The sequence below is a fragment of the Citrus clementina genome, unplaced genomic scaffold (assembly GCF_000493195.1).
Source record: "Citrus clementina cultivar Clemenules unplaced genomic scaffold, Citrus_clementina_v1.0 scaffold_3, whole genome shotgun sequence".
Taxonomy (NCBI): Eukaryota; Viridiplantae; Streptophyta; class Magnoliopsida; order Sapindales; family Rutaceae; genus Citrus; species Citrus x clementina.
The window spans coordinates 47,473,728-47,497,116 of record NW_006262339.1 but is presented as its reverse complement, the minus strand read 5'-3'; the positions used below and the strand labels follow the sequence as shown (position 1 = coordinate 47,497,116).

At 34.8% G+C, this 23,389-nt stretch overlaps 1 protein-coding gene and 1 pseudogene across 3 annotated transcripts; one reads left to right on the top strand and one right to left on the bottom strand.

The window, feature by feature from the left end:
• Positions 1-7,325: 7,325 nt before the first annotated feature.
• LOC18047566 lies at positions 7,326-8,719 on the bottom strand (annotated as a pseudogene).
• A 7,950-nt stretch (positions 8,720-16,669) lies between these two features.
• LOC18047565 (protein LHY) lies at positions 16,670-23,384 on the top strand. 3 transcript variants are annotated; one of them, XM_006444643.2, is made up of 8 exons: positions 16,670-17,037; positions 17,414-17,439; positions 17,709-17,901; positions 18,057-18,168; positions 18,403-18,464; positions 20,864-21,088; positions 21,180-22,631; positions 22,757-23,384. In XM_006444643.2, exons 3-8 carry the CDS (start codon positions 17,863-17,865, stop codon positions 23,162-23,164), a joined length of 2,298 nt encoding a protein of 765 aa, XP_006444706.1. In that variant the 5' UTR covers positions 16,670-17,037; positions 17,414-17,439; positions 17,709-17,862; the 3' UTR covers positions 23,165-23,384. The 3 variants fall into 3 exon arrangements, with proteins under 3 accessions (XP_006444706.1, XP_006444708.1, XP_024043758.1); XM_006444645.2 differs by having other exon boundaries at positions 17,624-17,901; XM_024187990.1 differs by having other exon boundaries at positions 17,414-17,901; positions 22,740-22,922.
• The last annotated feature ends 5 nt before the right edge of the window (positions 23,385-23,389 follow it).

Here is a 23,389-nt window from a genome sequence, read left to right as displayed (position 1 = left end):
CTTTGGTTTAAAAATACCAGATTTGGCTCGAGTAACCATTTGATGAGTTGAAATGATAGGTTGAGATGATGATTGTAATTCATCAGAGGGATTGGCTAAAGCATTATGTGATGAAGAATGTGATGATGTTGAGCTGTATGAATCTGAGATTGGTGAGGGACAAGGAAGATGTGAAGCTTGATGAGCATGTTGAGGTGAATGTGAAGTTGGTAACTCTGCTGAAGCAGGAGATGTAGCTGATGACTAATGCAAGCCACTGTCATTGAGGATACAAACAGATGGAGAGTATGATGATAGAGAATTGGAAGAAGACTCGGATGAAGAGAACAACTCTGAATAGGGAAAATCAGACTCATTGAAAACAATATGAGCAGCAACATAAACTTTGCCTGACTTTGTTAGACACCTATATCCTTTGTGAAGAGGGTTGTAACCTAAGAACAAACATTTTTGGGAATGAAAATCAAGCTTGTGGTCATTATAAGGCCTGAGAAAAGGATAGCAAGCACAACTAAAAACTCTGAGAAGTTGATAGTTTGATGGCTGATTATGGAGCTTTTGATAGGGAGATAAGTTGTTCAGTGTAGTGGTAGGCATTCTATTAATGAGATAAGAGGTTGTATGGAAAGCCTCCCACCAGAAAGAAATAGGCATTTTTGCTTGAGCAAGGAGTGTTAATCCAGTTTCTACTAAGTGTCTATGTTTTCTCTCAACAACACCATTTTGATGGTGAGTATAGGGACAACTAAATCTAGCTTGGATACCTTCTTTTTGAAGAAATGACTGAAAAGCTTTGAATTCACCTCCCATGTCAGACTGCAAGGTTTTGATATGCAGATTGAATTGTTTCTCAACTAAGCTCTTGAAGTGTTTGAAAGTAGTAAGGGCATCAGATTTTAAAACTAAGGGAAAAATCCAACAGTATCGGGTGAAGTCATCAACAAAGGAAATATAGTATCTATAACCATCTAGTGATAAAACAAGAGCTGGTCCTCATAAGTCTGTGTGTATTAATTCTAAGGGGTATTTTGTTTTGATTTCAGTAGCAGGGAAGTGTAATTGATGTAACTTTCCAAGTTGACAGGCATCACAGAAAATAAAATTTGATTTACTAACATTGGCTGACATTAAACAATTGTTTCTGAGAATACTTTGTATGACATGCTTACTTGGATGACCAAGTCTATTGTGCAACATATTTGCTGACATAGAACTTGAAGTTTGAAAGCTTACAAGAAATGTAGACTTAAAACAGAAGTCATTATTTGAACTTTGAACAGAAGTAACTACATTATTGCAGGAAAGAGTTGACATCATAGAACTAGGATGAGACACTGGCAGAACAAGAGTGGAAGAAGAGAGAGATTCCTCTTTTGACAGTAGCTTGTATAGGCCATCTCTAGCAATCCCCTGAGCCAACAGAGTGCCCTTCACCTTGTCCTTTAGGAAGCAAACATCAGAGAAAAACTCAATGGTTATATCATTATCAGTGAGAAGTTTGGAAATACTAATGAGGTTCTTGGTAATTTGAGGAACACACAAAATATTCTGTAGTTGTAAACAGGTGCCAAATGAGGTGTGAAGTTGTGTAGTACCTATGTGAGTAATTCTAAGACCTTGGCCATTACCAACAATTAGTAAGTTTGAGCCAAAATAGATCTTACCATCACTCAGATTTTGAACTGTGTTTGTTAAGTGATGAGTTGCACCACTGTCCAGAAACCATCCCTGATCAGCAGCTCCTTCAGATGTTGTTATGAAGGCTGCTCTTGGTCCTTAATACTGATTAGAGAAGTGATTTGGAGCTGGAGCTGGAAAATTTGGGATAAAATTTCTGTTGAACCTGTCTCTGCAGTCAGCTGCTGTATGATTAAACCTGAAGCATATCTGACAAGCAGCACCATTTCCCTGAGCAAAATTCTTTCCAGCACCTCCTGAGTTGAAACCACCTTTGCCATAATTGTTATTGAAGCCACCTGGACCAGGAAATCCACTGTTAAATCCACCAGCAGCACCTCTGAAATTATTATTATTCAAGTTTCCTCTTCCTGGATTGAACCCTTGGTAACCACCTCTTCCATTACCACCAAAACCACCTCTTCCACCAGAGTTATTATTCCAATTGTTTCCTCCAGCCTTCCAGTTGTTTTGATTATTGTTATTACCTTTCTTTGAAAAATTTCCAGCCTGAGCTACATTTGCTGCATAATTGTTCTTGGTTTCCTTACTATCATGAAGCTTGTTATTCTCAAGTCTAGCCTCATGTGTGAGAAGCATAGCATAAGCCTCACTAAGATCCATTTTCAACATGTTTGCCTCAATATAGACTACTACAGGATAATATGACTGATCTAGACCAGTAATAAGATGAGTGATTAAATCCAAATCATGCACAGGACTACCAGCTAAAGCAAGACCATTTGTAACTGACTTAAGCTTTGTAAAATACTCAGACATGGTTAGAGATCCTTTTCGCAGATTACTCAAAAGCATTTTCAGATGAACTTTCTTAGCCATAGATTCAGATCCAAATTGTTTTTCTAGATTTTTCCACAGCTCAAAAGAAGTCTTAGAGCTTACCACAAGACTGAGAATATCTACATTCATGGACGACAGAATCCAACTGAGCAGGAGCTGATCTTGACGTCTCCAGGCTGCATACTCTGGATTCTCTTGACCTTCGATGCTAGAAGAAGAAGAACCTTCAGATCTAGCCTCTGGAGAAAGAAATTGACTAGGACAGATTCTTGATCCATCAATATAGCCTTCAAGACCATTGCCTCGAATTAAAGACAGTACTTGCTGTTTCCAGATCGTATAGTTTGCACGATCAAGCTTAATTGGATTTGTGAAGGTGAAAGAAGTTATGGAAGTGTTGCTCGACTGTTGATTGGAACCGATTAAGGCCATTAGATTCAAGCTCTGATACCAAGTTAAAAAATACAAAATGCTCTGTAGATTTTGTTTGGTTACTTAGAAAAACAGAGAGAAAATTTTGACTGAGAGAAAATGGAAAACTTCGACAACTTTATTAATTGAGTCACGATACAATTTATAGTAGTGTGAGAATCTTTTCAAGTTTTACAATCTCACAAAACTCGTGAGCACAAATTCTAATATTCATAACAAACTTTTGGAGGGAAGCTTATAAGCTCTCTAACTAACTGCAAAACTGACTTCCAGCGTGGCTTGATGACTCAACAGCTGACTCAGCGTATGTTATTCTTAACAGCGCGTCACTAGAGGTTGCTAAAAGTTGACCTACAATTACATGTTTCATGGCACGTTGTGAAATACATTTTCACAAAGGTTTTATAATTGAGGCGAATTTCATTAGTCAAATGTCAACGTGCAATTTAAGCACGTTGTTAAAAGTTTCACTTCAGCAACATTTTAAAAAGCACGTTGTTAATAAGAATTTTATCACAACATTCTCTTATTTGTACGTTGTCATTTGACTGTAAAATACTTTGCCACAACTTATACATGCATGTTAGTTGATTATATTTGTCACCTTTGTTAATTATGTCTACAGAAATAACAAAGCAACTAAATTTAAATAATAATAGAATTTATCAAATCAGGTCATTTATTTATTTTTATATAAAATTTAAATAATTATTTTTTATCAACCAAAAAATGGGACTAAATATGAATTAGTTAAATATTTACTCTATGCACTGATTCAATTAAAGATTTTACTTTCAGCTTAAATTTTAACTAGTAATAATAATAATAATGAAAATTAGTTAATTAAAGTTTGTATATCGAGCATTACATGATACTTATTTTTTTATTAAAATAACATCAATCCAAATAATTTAATTCATAAAAACGAAAATGATTAAATCCTAACCCAACCATATTTCACCATCATTCCGTTCGAAGGTCGAAGGTCGAAGGATGCGATCGCACCAGTAAAATGACTTGACACTGCTATACTCGAAAGCCTTTCAAAATGAAGCTCACGTCGTTCGCTTAATTTTGAAGGTAGCATTACTTTAAAATTTCTTGAATTTCCTAGATGGGTCTTTTTAATCTCATAACAACCGCCATTAATGATGTTCATTCAAAACTAAATCTTTTATATCTATATAGAGTGGAAATCACATGTGTGGGCTATTGATGCTATAGTACCGTTTTCTCTTGCATTGCAGCTGCTCGAAGAAAATCTTGTGAGAGAAACTAAAGACTATGATGATACCAAAACAGGTGGCCTTCTTAGGCGTGATGCTACTATAACTTTTGGAGAATTTTTCACCCTTAATGTGCCTTCCATTATCAATATGGTGTGCACTTCGTCTTGGCAATGAAGTGAAACAGGTAAAAAGCAAAACAAACCTTTTCTCTAGTTCTTAAAAATCTTAAATTTCTCCTATTTATGTTTGCTTGATTGCAATTTATGTTGTTGATTGCTCTCTACATAATTGTTATATTTTTGTTGACTCGAAAGCGATTTTGAATCGGCTCAATTAGACCTAAATGTAGTAAAAATCGATAAGGAAGGATAATGGAAACATTCTTAAAAGTTAAATGGTAGGTCAAGAAGCTGCAACCTTGTCCAAGGCGAGGATTTTTTTATTTTTTATTTATTTTTTAATATGCCTATCAGCTTTTGTATTGTTAGTTGATACATCATTGTTGATATGATCATCACTTCACTCACAAAAATCATGTGACTTGCTACATTTGGTACAATATGAACATTTTAACTTGATTTTGGAATTTATAATAAAATGTTTAATTTCTTATTAGATTAATTTAAATGGTTAAAACTAATATTTGTAGTCTTTTTTTAATGTATCAGTTCCTCTTCAATATTTTGGCACTTTTTTTTTTCTCTTTAAGGACCGGTTATAGTATTGTAACTTGATAATTGATTCATATTCCAGTTGTAGATAGATATAGAATATATGTTTGTTCATTCTTGGGAAAGAGAATCTAATAGTCTTCTTCTTTTTGCTCATATCAGCGATTTTGAGCTTATTTTGTATTGGCATGTAACTTGATATGTTCATTCTTTTATTTATGGTTGGTTGAGGAATAATTTTGTGAGTTTTGTTTCTTTGATTTTGCTCATCAAGTGTTTGTCAAAATGTTTGTTTAGACTTTGTTTGTATAATTAATTCCTATCTCTTTTTAGTGCGTTAATTATTGTTCCATTTTGAAGCTTTGGAAAGTAGTGTTAGCCTAAGAGTTGCATTAAATTTATTTAGACAAGATAATAGTTGCAAGTGATCTTGCTATGATACTTTGTTAATCAACATATACATAAAGTTGATTTTTATTTTTTTTTAGAATGGTTTACTTCATAGACTTAATTTATGTTCTTATAAAATTCTGCTTATTTTCATATCCTGAACTTTGTTGTGACGAATTAATTTTGTTTTGATGGAAGTTTCCTTTGTAGAGTTGAGCTTTGAAGAAATTTATATTTCTATTATTATTATTTTTCTGACTCTAAGATGTTATAACTTGTCTTTTGATTGTTGGTAGTTCATTATGTTGCTATGATAACTAGAACTTCAATATGCATTATGATTTTACTCATCCTTGTGATGTTGGTGCTTTAAATGTTAGAACTTTATGTTTGGATATAATTTTAATAATTAGAATTTATATTTACGAATTTTGTTATTAAGAATGTATAAATACTACATATGTTAATGCAGCAGGATCAAAAAGTTTATATTATTAGAATTAATATATAATAGAGAAAAAGACAAGTACATTTTTGCAATATAACAAAACTGTTGCAAGTTAGCAATAGGGAACGTAAAACTAATGTCAAGTTACATGCATGTGATGTAATTTAGGGTAATTCGGAACGTAATGCATCTTGTCTAAAATTTATAAATAACAAGAAGCACGTACTGTTGGCTGTTGCCACATAAGAACTGACAACATCAAAAAGTTTGAGGTGAAATGTGTCGAAGCGTTGAGAAATCAAGTAATCAACCACGAAAAAAGCACGTGGTTATATGATAAAATGACCACAGTCAGGGTCACATTTAGCTACGCCTTTTGCTCGTTGTCAAATGTCAGGCACATTCGGTAACATCAACATCAACAACGTACAGATTTGTATTGTTTCATGTTATTGATAATGTATTTAAGATGTTGTTGTATCCCCTTTTTCTTGTCATGAGATCTCTAATCTCTTGAGTTGCACATCAGATCAGTTGCATCATTCTCCACAACAACTGGTTCTAAATTATGATGAGGTTCAAGATCAACAGAAGGAACATTAGCATGTGGTAATCCTATCATAGAAGCTGAAAAAGATGGGACAGATAAAACCACACGTTCTTCTCTTTACATAACATTGTGAGGCTCAATACTTCCACTATCATTATCATTCTCAAAATAAATGGAACGATTAGACTTAATGATTTTTGTAGTGTAGGAATGACGATAGAATCTAGAACCCATTGAGCCTATGCAATAGCCAATAAAATGACTAATGATAGTTTTCGGATCAAGATTCCTTAATTTTGGTTTATAAGGCTTTGTTTCAGCTCTACATCCCAAGATATAAAAAATGATGTAAACAGGGTTTCTTCTGTAATCATAATTTATAAGGAGTCTTGGGCACTAACTTGCTGAGAAATTGATTCAAATATAAGCTGCAATTCTCAAAACTTCACCCCACAGAAAAATCTTGCAAGGTGCAGTTACTTAGCATACACCACACTATGTCAATTAGTAAATTTATGAATATGTGAGTAAATTAATTTTGATGAGTTTTAATTATTCCATTTACAAATTTGTATGAGAGAGAAAAGAGAAAAATATTAAATAAAATAAGAAAGAGAATTAAATATTAAAGAGAGGAGAGAGAAAAATATTAATAAAATTAATAACTCATTTAATCTAATCTGACCCTTCATTTCAATTTAATCTAATGATTAAAAAATTGTATTTAAATTAGTGTATAAAAATATGTCTTTTGAACTTGTTCCTATATATATACACATTATCTCTTCTAAGTTTGAACTCGAGTAGCCAGTTATAAAGAAATCCAAAGGAAAACCACTCATTTAAACCCGAAGGCAAAAAATAGTTTTTAAAAAAAAACATGACTAACTTTGATACATTTTAGTTACCATAATAAAATTCCTATTTCCCGAACTTGCTTCGACATCTCACATATAAATTAACTGTTGAAAACTATATTTCATGAGTAAATAATTGTTACCATATGCTAATAATTGATAAGCTTTATTTAATACAAATTAAAAAAACAGAAGTACAGTATTAGATTTTATCTTACTAAAGGAAACACCCCGAGTTCCAAGTGCACGACATGGGCTCTTAGTAGTATTTTAAGATTTTATTTTAAACATGTCCAAACATGTTTCAGTTGTAAGTCCCCGGTTCCAGAATTTCTCGTAGTACTCGCAATATGCAAAGTTCCTGTAGTGGGCAGGATTAACATATCGTTGATCAGATGTGGCGCTGGTCCGATCATAGCATCAGGTGATGGACAATAGATGGTTGGGATTGAAATCCTTTCCTTGTTGCAGTTCACTATTGCACGATGTAGTACGCTTTTGTAGCGATCATTGCTGAGTACCTACACAGCGCAGGCCGGTAAAAATATTTGCATTGCGATGAAGGTTGAAGCGTACAAATTTTGTCAACTCCGCTCAATAAAAAGAAATTGTAGTTTCATATATTTTATTGAAGATACTCATGTAATTTTCAATGGTACAAGCAGTAACTTAGTAACCATATTTCTTGATATTGTCACCTGGATTTGGCCACCAATATTGACAGTGAAGGTCCGTGAGATGGGATTGACAGCAACCCACCTGCCATTTATGAGCACTTGTAAGCCCGGGACATCGTCTTGAAGAAGAATGGTGATAACATTGGGATCAGTCTGGCAGGGTAACCCGTAGGTCAGCTCCGGTTGCGGACATAGGGGACAGTAATTGATGGCCATGTGCTGGCCATGGTTGCCTAATGCTTTGATTGGATAATCTCTTTCCAGGCCTAAACTCTGTGAAATTGCTTCAACTAAGGTCAACACTAATCATCTGGCATCTCTGCGGTAATCAGCGGCATCCTCTCTGTGGAAACGCATTGTAAAATTACAAAAAACAATTTCATTAGAATATATTTTGGTCAAAATTGATATATATGTTTGATTTAGTACCTGAAAGATTGAGGGTTGGTTGCCCACTCATGCATATAGTCCTCTAAAGGGTAGCAATGGAGTCTTACGTAATCTCTCGAGTCGGATACTTATTCAGATTTCAGATTGAAGCTAGTGGAGATTCTTGTTGCTTTCATCGGATCGTCCGAATAATTCTTCAATCTTTCACTCAGGCAAATGGAAAAATTGCCTCGACAAGCATAACATCTTGTCCATCACCTCTTCTGGAATGCCATTGTTTTCAGTCTTCACACAGGCCAGAAGTGAACCAAAATGTTAATTAGAATGTTACTCTCTAATGGATAAGAATCTTGAATATGATGTTTGTGAAATACCCGAAAGAAACCATAATCCTGACAAGCTTGGCCTGTCTGTTTCACAACATCGGAGCGGTTTGAGCCATTGAGATACCGGAGATCAATTTGAGGAATGCAATCATCCAGATAAACACCATCAAGGTTTGGACGATTTGACGCTGGTCGGATGTAGTTTGATGGAATAGAGCTTACGCTAGACGCGACATTGAATACCAGTGAGTTTGGGAAAGCCATTGCACATGACTTACTGCTGATCAAGAAGCTGTAATTATATTGGATAGCCTCTTTAGCAGAGTGAGCTTGTAAATATACAGTACTTTGAATTGAAGGAAAGTGACATCACAAATCTCAATTAATTACATAGCCTCAGAACAAGTAAGACTAAATTAATTACCTGCTGTTTATGAAAAAAAAAAAATGTCAGTTATTATTACATAATGTTAATTTCATCACATTATCATGATATATGTATGTATGTATGTATGTATGTATGTATGTATGTATGTGTGTGTGTAAGTGTGTGTATATATATGTGTTTCACAGGAGGTAAGGACAATCCAAAACTTTGAAAATTGATCAAACAGCTCAATGCAGACGAAAAAGCCATAAGTGTGTAATGGATATGACATAAGCGCTCATTCATAATTCATAAATACTATCTATTGCTTGACAGAGAAGCTCATAACTGCATCTGTGTGGCTTTCACAGAGTGATACGGTAACCTATTCAAAAAGCTGATGTTATTACACCTACGGCACAAAGCTTGGTGTCATCAATCTGCGATAGTTAGCTGTGCAAAGCAAGGATGCGTTGTTGGGGTCGCATAAGTGTAAATGTCTCGTGCGTGTGAGTGTGTGTGTGTGTGTGTGTGTGTGTGTGTGTGTGTGTGTGTGTAGAGTAAGGAGAAAGTTAAAAACTAGATAAATATAAATTCTAATACACTATAAATATATATATATATAGTGTGTGTGTGTGTGTTTTCATTGTCTTTTAATTTGGTTTTTACTTTATTAAAATTTAAGGGGTCTGTTATTGTAAAATCATCAACTTATAAACTAGGTACTGAACGTCAATTGATAATATAGTATTGCTCCAAGACTTGATATGCTTATGGATTCACCTTCTTGATCTTCCACTTTAAATGACTGTTAAAATAATCTGAAAAATCTTTTTTTTTTTAATTCAAGTGTAATTCAAGTTTTATTTTTGTAACTCTACCTAATCCAGATTCAACTCATCCAAGACCCAGTTCTGCTCAAGATGCATGCAATGATAATGAATCAATAAACCTAACCTAAGAAATATCGATCAAGAATAGAACAAAAAAAGATACAAGCACAAGGGAATTAAGTGGTTGAAGACCTGATTATGGTGCCTACATCCACTGAGGAAACAAGCTTCAAGACAATTCAAAGGTTACAGAGATCTGAAGGTGCTTACAGAAAATACAAGCAACTGAGTAACTAACTTTCACTCTCTCTAGCTCTCTATTTCCACGACTAGATCCTTAAAGAATGCACCGGAAACAGCCTTATGTGGTTAGTTTCTGGATTTGTTAGTCACCATCTGTCTTCCCACCAAAAACCAACTGATTTAACAACCTCAACACATGCCATTCACATGTCTTGATAAACTGAGACCAAAACGGCAAGCAAACCAAGTCACTTTGGTTAATAGTAATAAGTTTAACATCGCATGTGTGGCACGTGAATCACTAATGGCTTTAGTTGACATACTCGATCATGTCGGTTTGGCTTTAAAGCTCAGAAGATGATACTTCATACGAACACTTAACCTTGAAAGGACATGTTGACCATTCAAGTTTGAGTTCATATTCATCAATTTTCTAACACTTTACTGCAGTAATTTGTTATTGTTTTAGAACTATACATACACACAATGTTGGGGGATACAAAGTGTAATCCTGATGAAAAATAAGATAAGTAACTCATTTACACAAGAATTCATAAATTCTTCATGTTAAATGCAGGTAACAATGAGGTGGAAAATTTCCTAAGATTTTTGGCGCGTTAATCAGATATTTTGAACGATGAGATGATGGCAACTGCAATCCAAAGATCTTTGTTTCTTGGTGATCATGTCGAATTTGCTGAAGGCTGAAGCTAAGGCCATGAGATTTGGAATTGAGGTGGCAATAGATGCACCAGAAACAACCTTATATGGTTAGTTTATGGATTTGTTAGTCACCATCTGTCGTCCCGCCAAATTCCAACTGATTTAACAATCTCAACACATGCCATTCACATGTCTTCATAAACTGAGACCAAAACGGCAAGCAAACCAAGTCATTTTGCTTAATAGTAATAAGTTTGACATCGCATGTGTGGCACGTGAATCACTAATGGCTTTAGGGTGTGTTTGGGAGTGAGGTGCTGTAACTTTTAAACTGCAGCTGTTGTGGAGTAAAAGCTATAACTATGCAGTAGAAGTTGAGAAAAAAAAAAATTACTAAACTGTCAAAGTCTAGCTACAAGTGTTACCAAACACCTTAATAGCTGCGCTTTGGCAGCCCAACTACCTTACCACACTCCCAAACAGGCTCTTAGTTGACATACTCGATCATGTCGGTTTGGTTTTAAAGCGACATTAAACTTTTCTCAATTCACATGATTGAAGAAAACTAGCTAATTTAATTAAATAACTAGTCTATATTTTTATTGAGGTAATTTGTAATCTAAAATTAGTCGAATCAGGAGACAAATCAACGTAATGTTAATTTTTTTATAGGAATTATTAAATAAACACACTCAGAAACTTAAGTCCTGGTAAAGCTGTCTTCTAATTAGTGGAGTTTGGCCTTGTTCTATAAATAAACTAGGTTGATTTAATTAGTTTTTATATATTATAAATATATAGAATGCATACCATAATAAAAAGGGGTGTGCATCTCACAAAACATGAGACAAATCAAAATTAATGCCCTTCATAGGAGGATATTAAGATAAAATTGGATTGATTAGATTGCATTGAGTCTTGAAAACCCTACTAAAAGGTAACTCCAATGCGGGTAAATTAAGTAGAGTACCTGCCATGATGCAAGGTCAGCAGGGGGCACAATCAACTTGATTACGGGTAAATTAAGAAGTATTTTTTTTCCTAACCAAAAAAAAAAAAAAAGGTATTTGGAAACAGGCGAAAGGCTATCTCCACAAAACGCAGAGCAAGCAATCGAGCACACAGTGGTCGAATAGAAGCCTGAGAATCCGAGCCGGCATCATATTCATGGGTGCTTTTGGATTTTCCGAAGGAATATGAGCTGCAATCATTTTAGCAGAAAGCTTTGCACCAGGACCAGCTTTTGTCTTTAATTTGATCTTAAAACATCAAGCTCAACTGCGCTGTTATTGCTTGCATGACCATGGGTGGCACACTATAACCACTACCAGTTCCTTTGCATATCAATAAATATTTTCTTCATTTTCCTTATTCCATTTCTAGTGAGCACTTCCATTTCTAGTGAGCACACTCTCATTTTTAATGAGGACACTCTTATTTTATTAAAATAAAGATATCAATAAATAATAAAAAAAATAAAATTCAATACATTGACAATTATGTCTTTTTATCTGTTATTATATTAAAATCAGTGTTCTTTTTTAATCTTTTACTAACATTTTCATTTTATTAAAATAAGAATATCCTCAATAGAATCATTACAGATTCACTATTAAACAACATACCTTTATAATGCATTAAAAATTAACTATATTGAGCTGCACGGTGTAACATGTTAGTACTATAAAAAAATAAAAGTGTCCGCACCTGAGAATGATTATACACACACATTCAGCTTTTTAAATGTGGATGCTAAATGTGAATTTCATGACACTAACGTGTTTTTATTTAATTATGTATAACATCATATGATGTTAAAGTGAATCTACATAAAATTCGCATTTAGGCATCCGCACCTGAGATGCTATGTGTGTGTGTCGACACACATTCCAAATAGGTATTCACTTTAATATTATATTGCATTATAGTTTTTCTGTTCAAATAACTATTACGCTATGTGGTGAAATAGTGGATTCGAATGAAATCCTTATTCAAACATATATATAGTCTCACTTAAAACTAGTGTTGGTAGAACGGATCACCGGATCGTGTTCATGTCATATCAAATTTAGGTCAACCCAAACACGGGCCATTTAATAATTGTGTCAAAATATTGAGATCCTAACCCGACACGAAAAATAAATGAGTTACCCAAAATTCGCTTGATGTCTATATATTTAACAAAATTTACATTAAACATTTGTGCGCGCGCACACACATATGTGAAATGCAAGTTATGCAACCCAAGAGGGGGGGTGAATTGGGATTTTAAATTTTATGCAATACAATTCGCACAACAATTTAATCTACCGCCTTAATCAAATCAAAAACAATAAATTCAATCAAGTACAATATTAAAAGAGTAAGGGAAGAGAAAACGAACACAAGGATTTTTACGTGGTTCGGCTATCCCCACCTACGTCCACGCCTCCAAGCTCACCCGGCTTGAGGATTTCACTATCCAAGCCTCCCAAGGCTTCAAATGTTTACAATTGACTTCCAAGGTGTCAATGAACCTTTACAACAAGAGATTATATCCCCAATCTCTTCACCCCAAGTGTTTCCCACACTTGTACACTCACAAATTGATGAGAAATGAAATTCACAACAATAAAACTCTCTTTAAGAGTGAATAACAAATTATAGCTCAATGATGATTCAACAAATGATGATTTACGAAATGGAAGCTCAATATATGTTATATGATCTTATATTTGCTTGTGTTGGTTCTTAAAATGAAGTTTGAGTTGAGTTTTTATAGTGAAAGCCCAAAAACTAGCCGTTATAGGCAAATTCCAGCGCTCAAGCGGTTAGCCGCTTGATTATCCGGCTAGCCGCTCAGGAACAGTAATATTACCGTTATTTTTGAATTTTACTACAGTACTATTGTTCACTAAAATTACACTTTAGCCCAAAACTTTCTATAATTATACTATGGCCCAAAACGTCAGAAAACTTTGCAAATAGGTCCAATTTCAGAACTTCATAAAAATAGATGTCTTTCTCAAACTTTCTGAAATTATGATATGGCCCCAAAGATTTTCTTGTTTCACACAAAGGTCCTTTTCAACATAATACCTATATTTTTCAAAGTTCTCAAAATCTTTCACTTTAGTCCAAAATATTCATAAATTATAGTATGGCCCAAAACATTTCAAATGTTTGTAAAAACGTCCAACTCCGAAATTTAATACTTATTAAAATCAAAGATTTCAAATCTTAGCATTTAAGTCCAAATTACTTAAATTCACAAAATACTTTTCTTTATAAAAACAAAAACTTTTAGTTTATGAAAATTATTTAATTAAATTAATTTCTTGAGCTTCTCAAATGCTAAATCATGCATCAATTAAATCATACCGGCTTTACAAGAATTTGTCGCAATAATTCGTCCGTTGAGCTCTAAGCTTTATTCTTGATTTCGCCGTTGTCCGTTGAGTGTCTTCAATCTTGATTTCACTTGATTCACTTGCATAAATATTATCCTTAAAAAACTAGTAAAAATGTGAAATACAATATTTATTAAATCACTCAATACATATGTTTGTTATCATCAAAATTACATTATGTATAGCCCTTTAGGCTAACAATATGATTTATTGATAATATAAAATATATATCTACCAAAATATTACGCATTCACACTATTGAAATTTTTATTATATATATATATATATATATATATATACCAGAAGGAAATAGGATCGAAGGATGGATGTGTTTTCGAAATAATTCTTTATTGATTGGTTTGTAAAGAAACAAATTGGATCGCGGTTGGCAAATTTTAAACTTGATATGGTACTTAGCGTTGTTATCTGAGGAATCGCTCATGCTCAGTTATTTTAGAGCAGATCTTTAATAGTGCTTTGGACCAGTAGCCCGCATCCTCAAGTATTCCAGCTGATATACCAAATCAATTTTGTTTTACCAAATAATAATTAAATTCTTTAAACGCGGTTAGTCAATTTTTATAATCACTTTACCATATATTTATTAGATTCTTTAGCAAGCCTAGCAACAATCATACATCTAAAGGCTTGGGTGCATACACAGTACCAGATCTGGTTCCCAAAAATGGTGCTCTGAAAGCAGAAGATAGCTCAATAATATCACAACCTAGCAAAGAAACAATCATAAATAATGTTATAGCGCAGCAATATCACAACCTAGCAACTGTCCAGATCAGTCTGCAGAGCATGCTTTAAAAATAAATAAACTGCTGAAATTTAAATGTACATAAAATTAAATTGCAGAAAAGTAAATTGCAGAAATTTAAAGTGCGGAAATTTAAATGTATATGAAATTGAAATTGCTTAAATTTAAATGCTTTACATTTATTTCTTTTGATCTGACAGCTTTATAAATGGAAAATCAGAAAATAGTCTGAAAACAAGGAACTTAGGAAAAATTCCTTGAATACAGAAGATTTTCTTTAATCCCGAGAGAGAGAAGAGAGAGAATTCTAGAGAGAAGGGAGAGAAGAAGAGAGAGAAGTTCTAAACTTTAGAAATGAAAAACCTGAGAAGTCTAAGTCTTCCTTTCGGTTTAAATACAAAAGATTTTTAAACTGTTCACTGTAGCGGAGCTTTGAGTGCACAGTAATCTTTGGAACTCTGCACTATTCACTGTAGCGGAGTTTTGAGTGCACAGTAATCTTTGGAACTCTGTACTGTAGCATGGATGTAGCTTTATACAAAATACAATTTAAATAAAATTTTATAAATGAAATTATGAAACACTATGTATATTTTCATCCTTACTAAAAAAAAAAAAAAGAGAATCATATCCAATATTTGAGCTTTCGTTACAATAACCTACAAATTAATTTAAAATATAACATATAATCGTGTTATTTATTAGGTAAATAAATCAAGAACTTTAATCTTAACTTGACATGAAAAAAAAAATTGTGTTAAATTTGACGATCTATGCTATATATTCGTATCGTGTTCATGTCGAGTGATTGGTTTATGTTAGATTTTGCCAGCTCGACGTATAACTGATGGATTTTATGAGAAAAATTTGAAGGGTGTCAAAAGCTCAACTCCATTAAATATGGAATGTTCTATTAAACGTAAGAAAACGTGGTCAACCATTATCAAGTTGAGTGCTAATAGTAACCCTAATGGTATCCTGACTCTCGGATTGGAGGCCCACTTAAAATTCTAATTTGCATTTTTTGACCTAGTTTTCGCTCGGCCGCCTAGCACTAGCTCTCATCTTCTTTCATGGTTCATACAGCTAAACATTTTTCTAAGAATTACTTCTTACTGCTAAACTTATGAACTATATACATAGAGACAAGTCTAGATGTGTTCTTTCTTAAATTCTCCTTCTGGATCTTCCACTTAAAAATGGGCATTTGCTTGAACTGGTTTCCAAATAACGATTTTACGTCTTTGTGCGCGCATGGAACCTTTGATTATAGATCTTCCACTTAAACCAACTTTTAAAAATATATAATCTTCACAATTACCGCACTGCACTAAAACCGCTCTTTTAACCCAACTTAATTTTTGCACGTTTGATATAAAAATTTATTTATAATTTTCAAAGAAGTAGTAAACACGTTCCATATAAAAGAAAAAAATTATTGAATTGATAAAATCTTATGACATAATTTTTTACCTCATTGTCGAGCATAATTATAGTAATAAACAACCCAACTTCACCCAAAAAAAAAAGGGCGCACAAATAAATAAACCAAGGACAAATGTATGATCGTTTTATTTGACTAACCGGACGAACCGCGCGAGTTGAACTTGAAGACAGTTCTCCTCCTGTGCGTCACAACCTCCCACTTCCACAGAAACCGCCACGTACCAGTCATCACTGCCACGCTGGCTCAACACTGTCCGCTTTTCACACTTGCGTACGAAAATGACCGGATAAATGCAGTAGTCTAACACGAGCCACTTCACAGAAGGGCCCCACTAGTCACAGCTGGAAGCGCTTTTACGGACTTAACCTCACAGTATGGAAACTTGTGGCCGAGATTGGAGGATCAAATAACAGAAGAAGGCCGAAAAATAAATTGGGAAAAAAGTGCAAGGGTGAGCTTTAGGTTAATCGGCTACTAAATATTTGCCACTTGGCACCATCCAGTGATTCACGCTCTTCCGTCTCTCTCTCCTCAGTTACCCTCACTCCTTCTTAGCCTCAAATAAAAATTAGGGAATTTTTTTTTTTTAAAAAAAAATCCTCAAGTAATTATAGTGGCTGAGATTGCTCCTTGGTTTCCCAAACTGTGGCTTCTGGAGTTTTAAGTCTCAGAAGAAAACTCTTTCAGTCCTGCTTCTTTTCTCTTCAACTTCTTCATTTATCTAGATAATTTAAACAAATAGTTTTTTTTTTGTAAACTGTTTCCGATTCAGATCCACCGTTGCCGGTAATCATGATTCCTCCGGCAAGTCGCAGGTGAATTCTGTTCATGCGCTCTATCGATGCAGCCGGGCTTCTAGTACATCATGGCTTTCTCGAAGGGTACTGTCCACATATTTCTGTTTTATCTTTTACTTATAGCTCTCTGTTTGGTTGCCGAGAATATGTGCTAAAATAGCGAAATGATGGAAATTTAAGTTTCACTATTTTACTTCTCTATAAATAATTTTTTTTCTTTATTAAAAAAAAGAAATAAAAAAGTCAATATGAGATTTGAATTAAGTTTCTTGGTTCTTGTCATAGTAGTATACTTCTCAGGCAACCGCAGAGAGAGTTAAAAGTTTTATGCTGTTATTTAAGCTAATTATGTTGATGTATTATTGGGAGGTGTATTAACTGTTGTAGAGATACTTGTTAATGACTGATTGAAGTTTCTGTCTCTCTGTTTGTTTGTTTTTTTTTTTTTCGTATTTCAAAGGTTTTGGCATCTACGGGTTCGTTTTGGTGAGGATTCTGAATAAAGGAATTTTCTTTTAAGAGAAGCGTCTCTGTCTCTGTCTGTCTCTCTCTCTCTGTTCTGGTGGATTCTTAATATTTCACAAAGAACTTGTTATTATTTATTTATTTATTGCCCATTTATTTTACTCCTTAAGCACTCATATAACAACACCTTATGTTATATCTTCAGTGAGTGTGAATTGGAATGCTTATTGTGCTGAAAAGAAACAGAGACGGATCTCTATCGATTGCTGTTGCTTTTTTCTCTTTTGCAGTAGTGTTGCCTTATCAGGTTCTGTCAACCATTACTATAACAACGGCTTTGTCATTTGATACTGTAAGAAGAAATGAAGGGAGGGTTTTGTTTTACCCACTGCTTGTTAGAGAGGATTTGAAGCAGCGCTAGCTGCTAGCTGCCTGACTTTGGTTATGGACACCTACTCCTCTGGCGAAGACTTGGTTCTTAAGGTCACATTTAGTAGAAACCTTTGATTACTTTTTTATTTTCTGTCTCTATCTTCTTCTTCTTCTTCTTATTCTTCTTTTATTTATTATTTGTTTGGTGATATGAAATAGCTGATTAAGGATTGAATATATGAATTCTGAATTTTGCTTGATGGTAGACAAGGAAGCCATATACAATTACGAAGCAACGTGAACGATGGACAGAGGAGGAGCATAATAGGTTTCTAGAAGCGCTGAAGCTTTATGGCCGTGCTTGGCAACGCATAGAAGGTTAAATTTTTCTGACGCCTTTTAACTTTTCTTTTTTTCCTTTGTGAAGGCATGTTCTTGAAGTTCTCCAATTTTATTCAATTTATTGTAATTTGGTTTAATTTTTCCATTAAACAGTTGAATTGGTTGGATGTACCTATTAGGAATCACATGAAATGCTATTATTCAGTATTTTTGACTTAATTGGAGATCTGTCTCGTCTCTTCTTTCTATGTTTTACATGGTTCCGTGCAGAACATATAGGGACAAAGAAAGCTGTGCAGATCAGAAGTCATGCACAAAAATTCTTTTCCAAGGTCAATCCATACCTTATTGTCTCACTCTTACATCAGATATATCTCTGCTTGTTACTGCTATGTTGTAGCTCCAACTGCATCATGAGACAATGTCGATCAATGCAACTTGTATTTATTGTATTTAAATGGAAAACTTTCTGATTACTTGCTTTTCATATAACCAGAGTGTGTAATTCTGTTGATGTGCATTCTCTTCTTGTGCTGTTATTGGTCTCCAAAGTATACAATTGTTGTTATATGCAAGTGGTTTTTTTTCATCTGTGCTCTGACAAGAAGCTTATCACAGATGATTTTACATGTGAACTTAATAAACAAATAACAATCTTAGAAACAAACTATTTAGATCTTGTCTATGCTCAGTTAGTTTTTCCGCTGACTTAGTCAAGATTATGCACTTGACCAGACACTAGTATTTTTACTTTCAGATAATAGTGTGAGAAGCCAGGGAAAGATTAATAATGAATATTGATTCTGAAGGAGTTGAATCCTTCATCGGCTGATTTTACCTTGTCTCCTTGAGGCCTCCCTCAATCCATGAAGAGAATGCTAGAATGCATTGGTTGTGTAACCAGCCAAGGGCCCTTCAGTGCTCAAGCTAGTGTTTTGTTTGAAAAAAGAAAGGGAAATATGATATGTTCTGGAATTTTCTGAATGAATAGTGCCAGTTGGATCAGACACTATTTATAACCAGTTACTTGGGCTAGTCCTCCCTTTCCTAAGCAGGATTTAGCCAATGATCAAATTTGATTACCTTCTTGAATTGATTTTGTAATTAAAGTTGCCTTCATCAAATTTTCAAATTAAATAAGAGTTGCCTGCATGTACGTCTACCGAGGGCACGTTCACTTTGGAAGTTTCAGTTTCTATTTTTCAGAAGATTGCAAGATTTCTTTATGTTCTTTAATTGTTGTTGGCAGTAGTTACAAAGTATTTACAAAATACTAACAAATGGGTCTAAAGTTTAAGTTGCCATGTCAATAGAGCGGGATAATGCAATCCAGCTGTGGTATTATCTGTATTCTTTCTAATGAAAGCTTGCTCGTAAGTAACAGGAATTACATTTAATACATATTACTGCATTTGAGTCATTGTGGTATTATTGGGAGCTCCATCTTAGTTGTCATGCTCTTGATTGCTCAAGTTTACCGTGGAACATGAATATATTAAGTGAAGCAATATTGGCTGCAGTGGTTAAGGTAAAAATATTTTCTTATAGATTTGGACATGTATCTGTGTCTGTTTTAACACGGGGCATGATGTAAATTATTTGCCTCAAAGAGAAGATTTTTCGTAATTTTACAGAGGCAGCCTAACTAGCTGAGAGAGCTGGTGAATTCCTGGAAAGAAAAGAAAGGAAAAATATAATGGAAGGCTTCTCATACTCAGAAGCTTAATATTTACTTGAAGAAGATTTAGAGTCCTAAAGCTTTTCAAATGAAATATCTCTTCATTCACCTTTTTCATGCAAACTTGGACAATTTCACATTGAAATTTATCCTTTTCTCATCTTTCTTGTATTAAATACATATGGTAGAAAAGGGGGGCTGGTTTGGCTTAAGCAATTTGATTGCTCAGCCAAACCAGGCTCCTTTTTTTGTTTTACTGACATTATGCAATATGAAATAACTGAAGTTGCATGCTGTTTAAATTTAGTTTTCACCAAAATTGTATGGGATGCCCAAGTCTTGTGGTTGATTTATCAGATCTGATATCACATTGTTATAAATAAATAACAAGTTAGAATAGAGATAGCATCAGAGGACTTATTTGAGGCTATTTCATAATTCTAAGGCCCTGTTTGAAATTGAGATTGGACAGCTATACCTTAAAAGATACAGCACTAAAATGTTTGGTAAACACTAGCTGCTGGAGGTTGGAAACTAAGTTGATTTGATTTTATACTTCTATGATAAAAAATCTATTACTTTTTTTACTAATTTTTGTCAAAATTATTTAAAAAATATATTTACTGCATATTATTAACTTTTATTTTATAGTTACAGTACTTTTTCCACAATAACTGTAGCTTAAAATTTACAGCACCTCAATACGAAACAGGGCCTAAATTTAAGAAGAAAATTGCTTGATATGTATATTTTTTAAATAGATAAGAAAATTGCTTGACTGTATAGAATAGTTTGATGAGGATTCCACTGCTTGTTTTTTCTCATTTTCTTTTCCATAGCTTTTCTAGACGGCAAGAGAATTTGCATGGACATTATTTGGTTGTTATATTTCAATTAATTAAAGAATCTAAGGATAATTACATTCTAATCTTGTACTAAATATATTAGTTATGCCTGTAAGTTACTGGCAGTGAATGGTTGGGCTGTTGCTCTTTAACAGCTTTTTAAAAAATTCAATTTTAATTTAGAATATTGAAATTACTTTGCTTGCAGTTGGAGAAGGAGGCTCTTTCTAAAGGGGTTCCTATAGGTCAAGCAATTGACATAGACATTCCTCCTCCACGTCCTAAAAGGAAACCACGCAATCCTTATCCTCGAAAGACCTGCACAAATGCTCCTATGTCACAGATAGGAGCAAAGGATGGGAAACTTCGAAGTTCAGTTTCTTCTTTGCGTTGCAATCAAGTGCTGGACTTGGAGAAAGAACCAATTTGTGATGTGAGTTGTATTTTCTTCTCTCGTTAAAACTATTCTTCTTTTAATCCCAATTTCTTCCCTTTGTAATAAACTTATTTCACATATTTAATAGAGGCCTAATGGTGATGAGAAGCCAACTTATACTATCGAAAGTCAGAAGGACAACTGCTCGGAAGTGTTTATACTGCACCAAGAAGCTCACTGTTCCTCTGTTTCTTCTGTGAATAAAAACTCCATGCCAACACCAGTGGGGCTCAGAGACTCTTGCAATCTCAGGGAATTTGTTCCATCACTGAAAGAAGTGGTAAATCAGGATGAAACACGTGAATCTTATGTCACTGTTGAACTTAAAGCAAATGAGAAGTTTGGTAAACCTGATGCCAAACTGGCACTTCAGGATAATGGCTCAAGTAAACCCTTGAACTTGGAGAACGCCTGCCCTTCACATGAGAAGTCAGTTCATGGTGAAAAAAGAGATGATGTGGCCGATGCATTGCCGACGGCTGAGGTGCAAGCTACGCAGAACTATCCAAGGCACGTAAATGTGCACATTCTAGATGGGAGCCTTGGAACAGGTACTCAAAGCCCTTCAGATATGCCTATGCAGGAGTCCATATTTCATCCTATAGGAGAAGTTCATGGAAATCCTAATCTGTTCACAAATCCAGCTGCGTCTGCTACTACTGAAAATGAGAGTAATGTGCCAAAATCTACTCATCAATCATTTCCAACTTTCCATCCTCCCTTTACCCAATTTCGCCATGATCAAGATGACTATCGATCATTTCTACACATCTCATCCGCATTTTCAAGTCTTATAGTGTCTACTCTGTTACAAAACCCTGCGGCCCATGCTGCAGCAAGCTTTGCTGCTACATTTTGGCCCTATACAAATATGGAAACTTCAGCTGATTCTCCTACATGTCCGCAGGGTGGTTTCTTATCTAGACAAATGAGCTCCCCGCCAAGTATGGCAGCTATTGCCGCAGCCACTGTAGCAGCTGCCACTGCATGGTGGGCAGCACATGGACTGCTTCCCTTGTGTGCCCCATTTCATACTCCTTTTACCTGCCCTCCTGCTTGTGCAACTGCAGTTTCATCAATGGATACTGCACAAGTTCCGGCAGCCAAGACAGACAAAAATGACAATACTCCTCCAAATCCTGCCTTAAAGGATCATCAACCAGACCTTGAATATTCTGAAGCTTTGCAAGCTCAAAATTCAGCGTCTAAATCACTCACTGTGTTAACATCAGATTCCGAGGAGAGTGCAAGTGCGAAGCTTAAAATGGAACTGAAAGCTACTGATCATGAGAAGAATTCTGAAGAAAATGAGCTTCATGATTCAAACAAAACAAAAAACAGAAAGCAGGTAGACCGTTCATCATGCGGTTCCAATACACCTTCTAGCAGTGAAGTTGAAACTGATGCATTAGAAAAGCAAGAGAAAGGCAAAGAGGAGTCTAAAGAAATTGATCCGAGTCTTCCTGCCACCGATCCTGGTAACCGTCGTAGTAGAAGCAGCAGTAACATTACCGATTCTTGGAAGGAAGTTTCTGAAGTGGTAATTGCAAAATTCATTTTTGTGATCTTTTTTATTATTGTGTCACAGTCGAATGAAAATGGGTTTTAAACCATAATGTTTGAACAGTCACTGCTTGTCTTCTTATAGTTAGTTATGCATGTCAGGGGCGGCTGGCTTTTCAAGCACTCTTCTCTAGAGAGGTATTGCCTCAAAGCTTTTCACCTCCACATGATCTGAAGGACAAAATGCAGCAGGACAATGTAGAGGATAAGCAAAACGGCAATAAGAAAGATGGAGATAAATCACTTTTCGATCTCAACAGCAAGACATGGGGTTCTTGTTTCGGCCATCAAGAGGTGGAGAAAAGCACGGTGTCCGGAGTCGAGAACAATGGGGGGGAGGGGCTGCTGACAATCGGGCTTGGGCATGGTAAACTGAAGGCCCGTCGAACTGGTTTTAAACCTTACAAAAGGTGTTCTGTGGAGGCCAAAGAAAACAGAATACTCAACACCGGCAACCAAGCCGAAGAGAAATGCCCCAAGAGGATACGCGTGGAAGGAGCAACAACTTGACATTGGTTATTGCATGCAGTTAAGCAAGGGAAACTTTTGTTAATTTGCATGGATTTCTAATTTTCCCACCTATTTCGTTATGTTTATTATGAGGTCTATTTCACGACTCTTCGTGTAGTTGGGTGTTGTACTATATTATACGTCGACATTGACTTATTTGCCTTCCTGAACTTATGCAACTGCACTTAATTCCATTTTCAATAGACGACTTGGACAAAAATCATC

What these genes read in the sequence shown, in the direction of transcription:
- LOC18047565 (XM_006444643.2), top strand. Translation starts at nt 17,863, where the DNA reads ATGGACACCTACTCCTCTGGCGAAGACTTGGTTCTTAAG. An exon ending in AGAAAGAACCAATTTGTGAT is followed by an intron (nt 21,089 to 21,179) that starts GTGAGTTGTATT and finishes CATATTTAATAG; the next exon opens with AGGCCTAATGGTGATGAGAA. An exon ending in GGAAGGAAGTTTCTGAAGTG is followed by an intron (nt 22,632 to 22,756) that starts GTAATTGCAAAA and finishes TATGCATGTCAG; the next exon opens with GGGCGGCTGGCTTTTCAAGC.